The 14,968-nt window shown below is 45.8% G+C and overlaps 1 protein-coding gene across 2 annotated transcripts in view; it reads right to left on the bottom strand.

The window, feature by feature from the left end:
• Positions 1-1,140: 1,140 nt before the first annotated feature.
• Positions 1,141-14,968, bottom strand: part of fat2 (FAT atypical cadherin 2) — a 44,430-nt gene continuing 30,602 nt past the window's right edge. For both annotated transcript variants that reach the window (XM_035409691.1, XM_035409690.1), the window contains exons 15-24: positions 14,040-14,251; positions 13,316-13,453; positions 12,735-12,878; positions 10,927-11,124; positions 9,494-10,253; positions 9,175-9,338; positions 4,509-4,965; positions 3,608-3,761; positions 2,642-3,174; positions 1,141-1,841 (exon numbers count right to left, since the gene is read on the bottom strand). In XM_035409691.1, coding sequence (XP_035265582.1) covers positions 1,357-1,841; positions 2,642-3,174; positions 3,608-3,761; positions 4,509-4,965; positions 9,175-9,338; positions 9,494-10,253; positions 10,927-11,124; positions 12,735-12,878; positions 13,316-13,453; positions 14,040-14,251 — 3,245 coding nt within the window. In that variant the 3' untranslated portion in view covers positions 1,141-1,356. The remainder of the gene's footprint in view (positions 1,842-2,641; positions 3,175-3,607; positions 3,762-4,508; positions 4,966-9,174; positions 9,339-9,493; positions 10,254-10,926; positions 11,125-12,734; positions 12,879-13,315; positions 13,454-14,039; positions 14,252-14,968) is intronic.

Here is a 14,968-nt window from a genome sequence, read left to right as displayed (position 1 = left end):
ATACATTGTGTTGCAAAGGTAAAACTGCCAGTTATTCACAAAACAGCATCATTGGCAATGATAATTTTTTCACAACACTAAAACAACCTTAGAATTTTCTTAAGTATCTTTGCAAAACTGAACACCATCTTACTCAGAGATTTACAAGAAGCACATGGCACATTACATGTGGAATGAAAATACTTTTCACATTATGGTATCTATGAAAAAACAGGTACATTCTTCTTAAAGTACATATTATTACACAGATTAAAGTTTTATGTCAACTGAAATGTTATATTTTCCCTTTACTTTTACCTTTACTTATACTTGAGGAGCCAGCCCCCATAATTTCTTTGTTTCTATCCCCAAACAACACACTGCACTTTATACTGCATATTCATAATTTCTTACATATAGCAAGAAATAAAATCTTTATCTTGATATAGAATTTTGGGATCTCATGTGTACTAATACATACGTCTTTGCGTTGGTTACATATTTACAGTTTTTCAATAAAAAGATATATAAGCTTTTTTTATATAGCCACAGTAGTAGCACAACACATTTATTTGTGTAGTAGTCTTTGCTTGTATTGCTGGATTGATAAATGGATAAGCAAATAATATTCTTGAATGTGGTCTGGGTTCTGGTCCACTACTAATGTTCTTGGGTGAAAATAATTGCACATGTTTTATCAAATACACTAAAAAAATTTTTTTAATTATTTATTTTGTTTCATATAGATTCAAACAGACCAACAAGAAAAAACCTATTTTTATTAGCCTAATTATGTTCAGTACTATCTATGATGTGGGTTATTGCAGTGAGAGGATGCATAAATTGTCTCTAAATTTGAATCATTTAAAAATATGGCTCTGTATCAGTCATTCTGCAGTGGTGAAATATGCATGCTTGAGTTTGGCTGTGCAAACTAGACCATTCTTGCATACGACACCTGACAGCCAGTGATTGATTTGTTTCAGGACCATGATACTACGACACCTGCGAATATCAGAGGTGTCTGCCGTCGTTTCAATCAGCATTATGAGCTTGCTTCATGAAGATTTGTTGTCCTTTTAGAGGAGGAAGCTTTGCACGTGGACTGACCCAGACCCTAGTGAGGGTCAGCTTTTTCAAGAATTTATTTTGGCATCCTTAATGCCAGAAACAAAAAAACAAACAAAAGCAAAAAATAAAATTTATTCTGTTTAAAGTCTGCCCCTTTTTGTCTCGGTACTCTGGACCAGTACTGGCGGCGGGACTCGACGTTGGAAGTTGTTGTGGAAGCTCCTTAGCTCCAGGGTGTCCTTCCAAAAACAATTTTAAAGAAGAAAGCTGCCTGATAGGAGCATCCGGCCCCGGGGCTGTGCGAGCTCAGAACATGACCTCCTCACAGCTGCCGTAGTCGCTCTCCACCATGTCTGACCCCGCGTAGCTGAGGGTCCCCTGCTCCGGGAGGCTGGGGGGCCCCTGGGGAGGGGGGCCGCTGTCCGCGTAGGAGGGCTGGGCCACGCTCAGCCGCATGCTCAGCCGGCGGTAGTTGCCGGCGGAGACGTTGTCCACGCTGCGCGCGTGCTCGACGGGGTAGTAGCTGATGGCCGTGTACTCGTTGGGGCACTGCGGGGCGGGCAGCGGCTGCCCGTCGGGCCCCAGGAAGTCGTCCAGGTTCTGGTTGCTGTAGCAGGGCGGCAGCGGGGCCCGCCGGTCGCAGCGGTCCAGGGGGAACGGGAAACCCCCGAAGCGGCCGCTCCGTCGCGGGTCCGGGGGCGGCGCGGGCGAGAACGTGCCTTCCACGATGTCGAACTGAGGGAACTCCTGGACCGTGGGCCGGCCGAAGTAGTCAGGGTCAGCGGGATACACTACACAGCGAGAGACAACATGAAGACACCACAGCCGTCAGTGACCTTTGAACCATTAAGAATGGGCCCCTGGCATCTCTCTAACCCAGTGATCCTCATTCCTGGTGGGCTGCAGGTGTTATCACCCAGATATCAGCAACCGATACAGACCCAAGAAACAACGTGAGTTAACTCTGCAGTCGACTGCTTTAATTGATTTATGCACAGACAAATGACAAAAACCAGCAGAGCCTGCAGCCAGCCTGGACTAAGAATGAAGATCACTGCTCCAACCTGTGAAGCTCTTGCACCAAATATGCAATTTCTCATTTCTCAAAAACACGAGGGTTATCCCTGCGTTACCTTTTTACGCTAAACAAATTTTTACCACAGAGAATGCAAAGAGGTTCAGCGAGTATTATGATATCCGTCCCAACATTGAATTTTATGCAAACTGTCCTGCGCTAAAATGACAGTGATACAGAATGAAAAGAAGTCACGCCGCGAGGAGTGAAGCAATCTTCTGCAGGTATTGTAGTCCACGGGCTCGCCATCAAATGCGTTGTTTAAAAATCATCAATGCGAACGCATGAATACATTCATGAGGAAGAACAGAATCGGGAAAAGAGGGAAAGAGGGTATTCTCCGCAGAGGATGAAATGACAAAGTTGTGCCCCTTTATAATCATTCAAGACTCAATCTCTGTCTCATGTTTATCCTTCAGACCTTTTCATTTTTCATCTAAATGAAATGACATTGATGGAAGAGGTGGGGGGAACGAGGGGAGGGGAATGAGAAGAACCGGCGTGCCGTCGACTCACCGTCATAGTCCAGCTCCCAGTTGTTTTTGAGGATCGACTCGTTGTCGGAGCTGGAGGGCGGCGGAGGCGGCAGGTTGGGGGCCACGCTGCACACCACCGGCCCCTGCGCCTTCTGGGCCTGGTTGCCTCCCCGGGACACGAGTTCGGTCTGCCCGCGGGGCTTCAGGGTCCGGAACGGGTCGTGGTCCAGGTCGTTCCCGGTCTCCGCCAGCATGCTCATCTCGATGGCCGACGTTTGCTGCCCGTCTACCATCACCCGCTTGGCCATGCTGGGCGGGTAGTAGCCATTGGAGTCGCGGGCGGTCGCCTGCTTTTGTTTCTTCCGTTGGACGTACCGCTTACGGATGCAAACAAAGACCCCCACGAGGAACACGATGCCCAAGGCGCTGGCAGCGATCTCCACAATCTCCACCATGCCAATGCCCCCAGACACCTGGGGCAAAGGGTCACAGTGCATCAGACCATCCGCAATTTTACAGTCGTAACCATTCGGGCACGGGTTTGGGGAACATGTGTCGATGACGTTTTGACACCTGAAAAGAGAAGGAAAAAAATCTGTCACTACATGCTTGCCTATTCTGGAAGTGAGAGCAATGCAGCAGGTGCATAACGCTACAGTAACTCAAGTATGTTACTGCTGTTTAGCTTTGCGACCGTGAAGAAATATGTGGCCTTACAAATGCATAATTCCGTTTAGGATTCAGAGAAAAAAGGAAAGCTTTCAGAAGTCATTGCTAATGAAATCAGGCAGCCATCATGCACCCATACACGCTATACACTTCCGATGGCACAGAGAAAAACAAAAATCAGAAGAACATAACAAGAAATGGTATGCTAGACAATATAATTTGTTTCACATTTATATTATATTATTTTGATACGTTGTCCAAGGTTATGGGAAGAGAGAGAGATAAAGAGAAAGAGAGACATTATTTTCACATTGTTGCAAAACACCTAAAGTCCCACCTGCTTCCAGTCGAGTGCTCCGGGCAGCTGCAGCTGTAGCCTTGAGCCTTGGGTTGGCACACCCCTCCGTGGGCACAGGGCTGGGAACTACAGGGGTTGTTGGCCTGCTCACAGTGGGACCCAAAGTACTGTGGGGTGCAGCTACAGCGGAATTCTGCGTAGCAAGTAGAGGAAAGGACTGTCTGAACCTGCACTCACTAGGACAGCATCTGAGACACTGGACATGTTGTGTAAATCTGATCATGTAATAAGAACGTTATACGTATTTCATTATAGGTATGCAAGTTAGACGGGATATGTAAAGAAGGCTGTTTAACTTTTGAAGGGTGTTGAGTTATCATTTTAGCATGGATCACAGACGAACATTACTTTCCTCGGTAGTATTCTTTTTCTTGAAATGAAAAGATACACTTGAAATTAACTCCAAGGGCAGGCTCATTTCAGAGATCCTGGCTTTGATTTTCTCTGCTTCTTTTCAGTATATTTTACTGAGAACTAAACTTTACCAAAGCATTCAACACGGATTACAGCAAAAACAGGCACATATCCTGCAGTCTCATTCAAAACCTTCTCTTTTTCCTCCTTTGTGATGCTGCTGGAGTTCCTGTGTGCATGTGAAGTTTCACCACAATATCATCCTTGTACAATATTTTCATTTGGACTCCACTCAGAGAGTGATAATGAAGCAGTGCAAGGTGAAATAAGTACACCATGCAATGGCACAGAAAGCAGTGTCCACTATCTACAGAATTCAGACAAAGAAACTGCATTCCTCTTTCCTGATTTTAGCCTTACCCTCGACCCCATCCTTCCACCCTCCCATCCATAGCCTCAAAGTCCCATTTGTACCCCAGCTTTTCAAACGAGTGACATCAACACATCACCCATCCTGGGAGCTCACCTCCATTTGAGTTCTCCACACACGTCCCGCCATTCTGGCAGGGGTGGTCGGCACACCTCTCGATTTGGGAGCAGCACTGGTACAGCCCGAACACCCTCCTGTCCCCGGCCTGTGATTCGAGGCCCCGCTCGCCCGCTCCCTCCGTTCCCCTCACGGCCTCCCCGTTGAACTCCACCTCGCCCAAGCAGCCGCGGAACCCCGGCGGGCGGCCCTCTCCGTGGGGGGCCCACGGGGCAGCGAACGTCAGCGCCCCGCCGGGGCGGGTCATCCGGCAGGGCTCAGCCAGGGTGACCACGTTCGGGTGGGCCCGGTCCAGGGTCAGCTTCAGCTCGGTGCCCCTGAGCTCCAGCAGGACGTGGTGCCAGCGTCCGTCCGACACGGGCCCGGCCTGCGCCCGCAGCGTGCCCGGGGGCTCGTTCCCGCAGCCGTACCTGAACCTGAGCTCCCCGCCGACGACCTGAAATGACACGGAGGACGAGCGCTGAGAATGCCGCGTACTCCTCTGCCTGCTGCCTCTTAGATCACGTCCTCCGTGGCTGTCGTACGGCAGGTCATGGAGTTTTGCAGAAGCAATGGAGGTCTTAGGGAGGTCAGTCTTTATCTTCACCGCTCCTGCTAATCACTGGATCTGAAGAGATGGTATTTTGCCAGGCGCTGACAAAGCGAGCGGCAACATCAACACGTTGAATCCCGCACCGAAGTCATGCAGGATTCTTTCTCTTTTTCTAGAAGGTGGAGGAATGCATTCTGGCGAGCCATTTCAAATTAAAAGCGAACTCCATGGCCGGAGGCAGTTTTCTTTCTCAAAGAACCGCTATTGGAATGCGAGATCGGTTTACACTGATCACATTAGCATGTGACCTGCAAGTGCTGCCATTTCAGCACTTTGCGTTTAAATAATGCAGTATTTCTGCCTTTGATATATGTGCATGCTTCCTTTATATATCAGTTTCCTCTCCTATGCATTAAAAATGCATGGTGTGTGTGTATCTTAAATTTACAAGCGAAACACAAATGTATGGGGGTGCATTATTGATGGCAACCTGCTTCACATTTAATTGCTGCTGCAGAATCTTCTGAGAGTTGCTGAGAGTAAACTAGCACAAGGGCCCACTCCTGTGATCCTATCAGTATTGAGAACTGAACCAAGACTTTCATGCCTTCTGATCCATGGGTTTATATTTGATGTGGTTTCTTCAGTCTACTTTTGAGTTTTTGAATATTAACTTTTCGTTAATACTTTGGCCTATGTTGCTGCCACCAGAGTCAAAAATGTTAGTTATTTTGTTCCAGCTCTATGACACCTGACTTTCTGATTTGGCTTTCAATTATGAACCTCAACCTTATGAAGTTAGCAAGCACTTTATGTGTGAACATATTCCTTTATTCATAATTTCATGCCTGTATTAAGTTATATCTGTAGATTATTTTGTAGCTACACTTTAGTGCGATAACAAAGCATCCAATGTGCGCATACCATGTGAGATCATGATTGTTTCCCTGTTTGTTGAAATCACATGACTTTAGTATTCTCCATAGTAATGTGGGAGGGTGTAAGGCTTGGTATACCAACATAATTAATGTTACCAACCACCTAGCCAGCAGCCATACCACTCTGTAACTTTCTGATGCATAATGGCCAAAGCTAAGCAGGTTTGGAATTGTGCAGTAAGTACTTGAACAGGATGAGTTCTGGGTTTAAGCTGCTGACAGTGGTGTAGAAGAGCCCTTAGGGGTGGGTTTTTCACAGGAAAAAGCAGAATATCAATGACCAGATAAAGCGATGAGCACAGTGTACTGTAGGAGATTAGTTCATTAGGAGGAGGCAGTAAACCAAGTTCCTCAGCCTCCCTAGAAAGAGGTCAGAAATCACCCATACAGCACAGGCAGCACTGGGCCTGTGGGCGCCAATCCAAAAAAAACCCTCTCATATTTGGCCTTCAGGTTGTTCATGCATGTTTAGGTGCTATGATACACTTGAGGGCAATTAAACCTAGTGGACATTTTTATTTTTATTTTTCAAAATTTCAAGGTATTTCAATCACTATTATTATATAATGCAGTATTTCAGCTCTTGGGGCCCGTCTCTCTCTCTCTTTGATTATGGGGGATCAGGAATTCTGACATTTTTATTTTCAGTTGAGCAATTTATGCAGCATACTAAAAAAAATGACAATTTAATCACCCAAATTAGCAGCAGAAATCAGCAGAAAAATCAATGGGCCAGGAAGGAGCGGTAGAAATAGCAATCAAAACCCTCCTCATCTGCTTACACTGAATGCACTTCAAGAATGAGCTTTGGATGAGCTCCAAAATGTTTGGGACAAAGACATTTTTTTCTGGATTTGGCTCTGTAGTCCACACTTTTAGATTTTTAATCAAACGATTCACATGTGGTTAATGTGCATGAGACAGTATAATTGTGTTTAAACAATTTTAGTTTAAACTGAAAATATCTCTTTAGAAAAAGATAAAGCTGGTCATGTCTGGAACAAAGTCCCCGTACTCCTAAAATAAACAGTGAACACAGTTCACAGTGAAAACAGACTTGCATGCCAAGAGAGATGGCCCTGATGTACATGAATTCATGCTTAGAAGAAAGCTAACTATCTCCCACCAATGTGTCATCCATGGCTGATAACAGCAGTAAAGGGCATCTGCTCCACTGTTAATATCACATCCGAAATATTGTTCCCTTTAATGACATTAGATTTTAGCTGTCAGCGTTCATAAATACCATACTTCTGTACTGACAAGGTCCCCTTGGTCTCCTATCAGTCTTATTGATGAAGATGGACATAATTGTCATGTCAAAGGTAATTACTTAAACGATGTGAACTCGAGAGGACGAGAAAACAACTGGGTCTGAGTTAATTTTTATTCTGTAAGTTTGTGATGGGCGTGAGACCCAGCTTCCCCTCTGGTATGGAATGTTGATGCGATTTGCGAGCTGATAAGAATTTGTCAAGGGGCACTGGAGCAAAGCTCTCCAGGGAAATGCACACTTGGTGTTACGCATCTCAATGCGTTCCACAAAGAGGAACAAGCGTGATATGTAAATTAATTCCAGGATGGTTTGTGGTTAACAATTCCTTTTGAAACCATTTGCTGACAATATAATGGACCAGGGTGCCGAGATACCAAACCAAGAGCAAATAGGCTGACAGAAAGGAAAATCCTGGCTTTTGACGTTTTTAGTTTTTTTTTTTTTTTTTTTTTCAAATCCAGCATTCTATGAAGTTCCTTTTCTAATCTAGACACAAATGATGAACCTATTGCGGGTACTCATGCATGCATTTGCAGAGCAAGTGAGGGTTTATCTGGGACTTATGATGAGCTATGCTTATGTTTGTAAAAATGTATCAAGCTCCTTTAAAAATCACTACTTTATGTGGTAGACGTCACAGAAGTACCTTCATATACCTTAATCTCAAAGTGGCGGTGTGAATATATAATCTACCTGGAAAAATAGGGGATAAATATTCTTGAAAGATGTGATGCTGCTTCAACAAGAATTGAAGGGAAGGACAGTGAATAAACAGCACTGCCATAACACAGCTCTTAAAAAACTGATCGATTAGATGATATGGCAGCAGCAGTAATAATGTGATAACTGCAGCATCCCTAGCATCCTAATGCTCTTTTATGGGATTAGAAGAAGTTTGATCGGAAATCATGCAGTCAAAATATGCATGTAAGTGAAGTAACTCTCCAGACTAAACTTTTATTGGGAGGTGGGTAGTTTTATGACAGTTTTGAGAGCGGTCTCCTCGGTTGTTCAACAACAGCTGCTGGAAGGGAGCCCACAGACAGGCGCTTCTCTACACAGGCCTTCACGGCGTGAGAACTGGGCGTTGTTGAAAGAGATTTGCACGATCACAAAGCACGGTCGACTGCACCTTGGCGACTGCGAGAGAGGAAGATATCTAACAGTAACTGCAATCGGCTGCTGTGGTTTGTTGAAAGATTGCTTTGTGGTTATCACTTAGGGCTGCACTCTTAAACCATGAAATGTCAGGTATTTCCCACATTTTTCACTGGCAACAACTTTTTTTTTTTTGTTTCAAGAAACTTGAGAGGGAAAGACAAACACTTGTCAAAAGCACACAAGGCCATTTCCAAAGAAAAGAAAGGTGAAAACACACTCTAGGAGGTGCTGATGAAGGAACAATAGCATTCCAAGCCAGTACTCCATCAACAATGAAAACAATTGCCTTTAACTAGCCACATTGTTAAGTTTTCCCTGCAGCAGGTATCTGGGGAAAGAGAACAACTGATGGAATAGTATCAGCTGGAAGCCTTCAAGGGATACAAAAGATTCAAACCTGGAACTTGTTCTAATAAGAAATAAAATGATTTTGTGTATCATTGTCCCTTTGTCCTAGCATTGAACATGTGGAAGTCCTCTGTGGAAAGCATTGTGTGAATTGTAACCAGTGTTAAAGTAAAACAAATATTTCAAGGTTCTGATGAAAATACAGCATAAACAGAATTCTGACAAGACCCTCATACATATGAACCAAATTCATCATTGAAAAGGCTTAAGGAGGAGAGTAACATTAGTAAGTAGGTAAAGAAAATTTTTCACTGGTTAAAAGACTCCTAAGTCATCTATTCTCCCCAGTTTAAGTGAATGCGTCATGTGGTGGATGAGCATGGGCAGTACCTCCAGGGATCCCCAGTCAGTCCCATTAGTGGACATGACCAGGCTGTGCTCCTGAAACGTCTTCATCCGCAGAGACAGCTGGAAGTCCTGCTCCCCCTGCTTCTCCGCATCTGCCTGGTACAGGAACTTGAGATATCCGTTCCCGTCAAATTTCACAGCTGATTCTGAAACACAGAGCTTTGATTCAGAAAGTCCACATTTCACCATGATACTTTTCAAATAAACCTTGTTAAGAAGGTAAAAGCACACGATAGTTACCTGCAACTAAGAAAACATACTTTTTTTTTTCATTTCAGAAGGGAGATCAAAAAGGGCGTACCATTACAAAAGCAGACGCTCTCCCAGGTGTGTCGCGGGGTGATGAAACCGGTCCTAGCTGAGGTGTAGTGGGACACCCACTCGTCTGTGACGCGGACCGTGTTCCTGCAGCCCCTGGGGGGGCAGTCCACACCCACGCAGCTCTCCTGGCGCACCCTCGTGACCCTGATGCCCATGTCGTTCTCCATGACCCTGGCGAGCTGGCTGGCCAGCAGAGGCTCCGCATTCCTCCACACCAGCAGCACCTCCAGGTCTGAGGAACCGGGCTCCTGCTGCAAGCTGGCGACGTGAAGCCCCGCCCCCAGGCTGCGCTGCATCGCCCTCCAGTGGTCGGTCACAAACTCCTCGGGCGTCAGGCCTGCCAGCTGTAGGGTGACGCCCCGGTCCAGGTCCTGCTGCGTGGCCCCCCACACGTGGACCCGCACGCCCGCCCAGGCGCTGAACTTCCCGTCGGACACGCTGACGTTCAGGAAGTACAGGCCCGGCTCCAGAGCGCGCTGCGCCACGATCTTCCCGTCCGTTGGGTCCACGGAGAACCGGACGCTGTCCTGGGAATCCAGGCCCAGCTTGTAGGAGAGCACGTCGTGGAGGTCCTGGTCTGTTGCGTGGAGCTTGCCGATGACCCTGCTGGAGAAGGCCCCGTCTGTGGTGGTGATGAACACGTCCAGAGGCACCACTGCAGGGGGATATTTGCTCTGCTCCGTGACATTGATTCTCACCACACATATGGAGGAGAGTGGGGGGTGGCCACTGTCCGTCACCTGCCATGAACAAGAAGGTATGATGACAATTAGGTCACACTTTGGCACACATCAGGTGCTAGGCTGATGGAAAATCTAAGCAAATGGGAAAGAAGCCTGCACACATTTAGGCCGCAGCATTGCGAGTTCTATTAATATGAAAATGCCTGGAGCTGAAATTCTTTGGACAAAATGCTGTTCCCATAATATTAACAATATTTGCAGGAGGGATACTGTTCACTGCTGTGGAAATGTGATCAGCTGTGAATGTACCATTCATGAATGCAACATGTTTCACACGGCTCTGTTTTATTCATGAAATAATGGAGTCTTGATATTGCAGGACAAAGTGTGGATTGTTCAAAGAGATATGAGTGCCAGAGCAGGTTTTAAACACAGATCCTATAATCGCTGGTATACTTCATTTGATGTCTTATTTGCTTAGTGAACATACACTGTTCCACTTACTCGGCTGTTTGTAAAGTGCCTCGCTCGAGGGCATGCGGCAATGTCCTGGCTGCAATCCAAAGTAATGATTCCCAGGGCTTTAAGCACCGTATGACACCCCCAACCTGCTCTATAAAACCCTCAAGCTAAACATCCACAGAGACACAAGGTTTTTACGTGAAGTCAATATATGACTCCCTCTGTCTGTAAAAGAGATTTCAAGGGAGTGGTTTAGGGTCTGCGGCACCTGGATTTTCAGCAGGTGTTGGCCCTTAGTCCTCTTCCTGAGGGGGCCAGCGATGGAGAGCAGTCCCCCCTGGTCTATGTGGAAGCGCTTGTCCTCGTTCCCAGACAGGATGTGGAAGGAGAAGGGAGGGCCGTTCCGGGGGGTGTCACGGTCTGTCACGGTGAGCTGGAGAATGCTGCTGCCCACCGGTTCTCCCTCCTGAAAGACAACGCAAGGACACAGGCCACCAGGGCACAATTACAGGCTTCCGTGTTAAAGCAGCTTCAAACTGACAGCACCGCCCTCGTAAAACAGGCACTGTTAGCCCACGCTTAATCGTCTAGGGCGGGAAACGGAGCCAGCGCGCAAGGAGAAAATGAACCCCAGGAGCAGAGTGCTTTTTGTCGGAAATGCGAAGCTTGGCTGCATTCAGCACGAGCACCGATTAGATTATATGGTGCGAATGAAAATCGTCGCGTGACTCAGATCATTTTTATTCAGAGCCACCTGAGCGTTTCACAGCATCTCCGGTGCGAATCCGCAGTGCGGTATGGCATCCTAATAAAAACTAACGGATTGCATGTATATTGTGCTCTCACAATCTAAAACCGGGCGATGTGAATTTCTAGCACCTGCCTGGTTGATGCACGTCTACCACCAACCTAAAGTACCACCTTCCTCGGGCTTCCTGTTTTACTGTTCATTAAATCTTTTGAGAGCACTTGGGGAGTGGACGCGCTTTAAAATGATATAAGAGTATTGACGTTTGTAGGGATACAATACGGATCCATTGGTGGGGCCGCTGTTATAACCAGCCTTTTCACTTTGATTGGATTGGAAAACCACACGTAAGGGTCGGTAAGAGAGCAAGGTCCTAATTATGGGAGCAACAGGGATCTTGACATTTAGATTCCACATCACTTTGGCAGTAGGATGGGAGAAAAACATCTTTGAGGAATCAACGTTTCCTGATAATTAGATTGATCTGAAAATACAAAATACAACAGCAAGGATAAAAACGGGAAAATAAAATTATTCCTGTTTTATATTTAACAATCTTCAAAAAATATTGCTATTATTGCTGTTATTGTTAAGCATCATCATCATATCTTTCAACAGTAACAGCATCATCACGTTCATTATCTGTCAAGGCTTTTTGAGAACATCAACCCAGGATTTAAAGATCAAAAGTGTGCTTCACCCTTGATGAGAAGCATCCTTTTTTTTACAATAAAAGGGGCTTCTGTTCAAACAAGAGTAAAAAAAAAAAAAAAAACGTCGTGTGGCTGCGCTTTGAAAGGCTGTGAGAGCAGAAGAGGAAAAGGAGAGCAGCTTATTTAACTCTGGCCGTCTGGCCTTGTGCTTCAGTTCGGCACAATGAGCGCAGCTTGCTTCTGATCACCACATTTAAGCTGACACGACCGCAAAGCGTAATTGAAACAGAGTGCTGCATTGGCAGATTTAAACCTAATAGTGTCTGACCACCATGGCCTCGCCAAATGGCCCCCGTGCACAGAGCCTCACAGACATCTTAGGTGGAGGTAAATGGGCTGTAAAAAGTATTTCCAAGTCAGCAGAGTTGGACCCATAATTAGAAGAGATGAATCACCCCTGACATCAAAGGAGTAAACAACCAGTCAGAATACTATAGTAGACAGGTAGGAGGAGAGAAAAAAATCTATGGCTGTATTAGATCTTGGCAATAGTTTTTAGTTATTTTTTTTTGGTTCTCAATCAGTTCTACCGGAGCCGCTGCCTCATACGCGGTCTGATAAAGCCGTGGCCTGTAGTCTGGCTGTGGAAGCTCGTGGAGGTGTGGGCCGCAGTACCTGAAGGACCACGCTGTGGTTGTTCTTAGAGAACACGGGCGGGTTGTCGTTGACGTCAGACACAGTCACGGTGACCTGCACGGCGGTCGACAAAGGGGGGTGACCCGAGTCCGCAGCTTGCACGGTTAAAGAGTAGTGAGTCACCTGGGGAGGTAAGAAACACATTTCCAGTGGATTAGTCTGCACTTGAACTGAACTGACCTCAGTCCAGGTTGAAAGGCTTTATGCTACTTTGAGCTAACAAAAAAATTGCAAAATCTATCTATTTTTTATAAGCACATATAGAAGCTCGGAAAGTGGGCAGGGGAGATTTATATATATATATATCCTTGATATATCTTTATCTATTTTTTGATTATATGTCTTAGTTTTATTTCTGTTAATTGAATGATAATTAAGAGGGGAGCAGAGGGGCAATGACTCACGTATAATACAATTAAGCAATGTGTGTTAATCAAGCACAAACACAAATTAGACATTGAAAACAAACACGGGGTGAATGTATAGCCCCAAGAGACATGACCTCCGCCCCCTCCACCAACCCAGCCTGGTGTATGTGCCTGCCAAAATTGGGCTCTCACCTCCTCCCGGTCCAGCCTGCGGATCGCTCTGATCTCCCCACTGCGGGGATCGATGCTGAATTGCCGCTCTGGGTCGCCGCTCACGATGGAGTACCGGACGAGGTTGTTCAACGGTCCGTCGAGGTCATCGGCAGACACCTTGCAGTGTGGAAAGGGCAAAGAGCGCATGTGAGCGGACACAGGTTTTTCTCTCTACCCGAAGAGACTCTCTGTCCCCATTTCCCTTTTGGTCCCAATTCCTAAGAAGAATTTCAATTTGGTTGTACCACAATTGCATTTGTTCATTGCAGTCAGTTTGCATTTGTCAAGTAACAGTTACAATGCATTTTTGAAGTAAGTATTTCTCTTGTGTCAATATTCTCAAGGGAAAAAAAATAGAAGTTGTTGAGTAACTATAAGTCACTACTGGTATATAACCCAGGTGTAATAGTTTTTGTATTGTCATATTTGTCATTTCTTTATAAATGATCTACTGAAAGCTGTTCAAATCCCTTTGGACCTTATGACCTTATTTTTAGCACACATCATGACACTACAGATACAAAGCAAATCAGACTTCAACACCTAATCCTGTCCCATTCACATTATTCAGTGCGTCCCCACAAATGTATTCAAGCTTGGATATGAGTGTGCAAGTCGGTTCTGGCGTCATTACAGAGCCCGCTCGGTTCGAAACGCTATCATGTTTGGCGCAGTGACGGTTGAGCGGAGCTGTCAGTGGTACCTGCATCACTGTGTCTCCAGGCGAGATATCCTCCGAGATTTCCTTGCTGTAGTCTCCCAGGCTGAAGGCAGGCGCGTTGTCATTGATGTCTGTGATGTTGATAATCACCATGGCGATGTCGCTGAGAGAAGACTTGCCTCTCGCCCCCTCCACTGACAGGTAGTACTCCCGGCAATGCTCAAAGTCCAGGGACCCGTTCACGTACAGCGCACCTGCGTCACAGAAAAACACTCTATTACCCTGTGCAGAAGGGGCCCAGGGGCTGTCAGGACTGATTTGTTGAGTTGCCCCCAAAAAAAATGGCCTTGAGAAATGCATGCCAGTTCTCAACATGTTCTGTTTCCAAAAAGACCATAAATCTGTTCAATGACCTTCCAGAGAAACAAACCACTGTTTGACGTTGCTTTTGCAACATCACCTGGAATATCACCTGGAAGTTCTAACTCATGTTAACCGTACAAGGATGAGTTCCTGTGCCTCTGGCAATAAATGGGTTAAATCCCCTCGCACAGTGACAAAGACGGTGTAATCTTTCCGTAAGCCGGTGGGATGAGATGCATCCACATTTGGCTGGCACCTAAGCCAAAGCAAACAGTCTCCAGCTCTGGATACAGTCAGAGCCTTGTTAAGCAAATTTAAACACATGCATTGGCAATTGCACAGTTACAGCATTAAAGGCGGTAAAAAAATATATATAAACCATAATTATACCTCACACAACATTTGAAATTCTAATGATGCAGAGGAATGCTCGGGGAGAACACCCTTTGTCTGTTTTTTTCCCAACTGATTTAAATCTTAGGTCAAGCTCAGTGCATAAAGCAAACTAAGAGCGGGCCAAGATAGCTGAGAGCAACTTCCAAAAGACAATTATAACTCAACAGGATAAAAGGCAGCTGGCGTTGCGGTATTTACTCTTGCTGCTGGTA

The sequence above is a fragment of the Anguilla anguilla genome, chromosome 3 (assembly GCF_013347855.1).
Source record: "Anguilla anguilla isolate fAngAng1 chromosome 3, fAngAng1.pri, whole genome shotgun sequence".
In the NCBI taxonomy this organism is placed as follows: Eukaryota; Metazoa; Chordata; class Actinopteri; order Anguilliformes; family Anguillidae; genus Anguilla; species Anguilla anguilla.
This window is presented reverse-complemented; position numbering and strand designations above follow the sequence as displayed.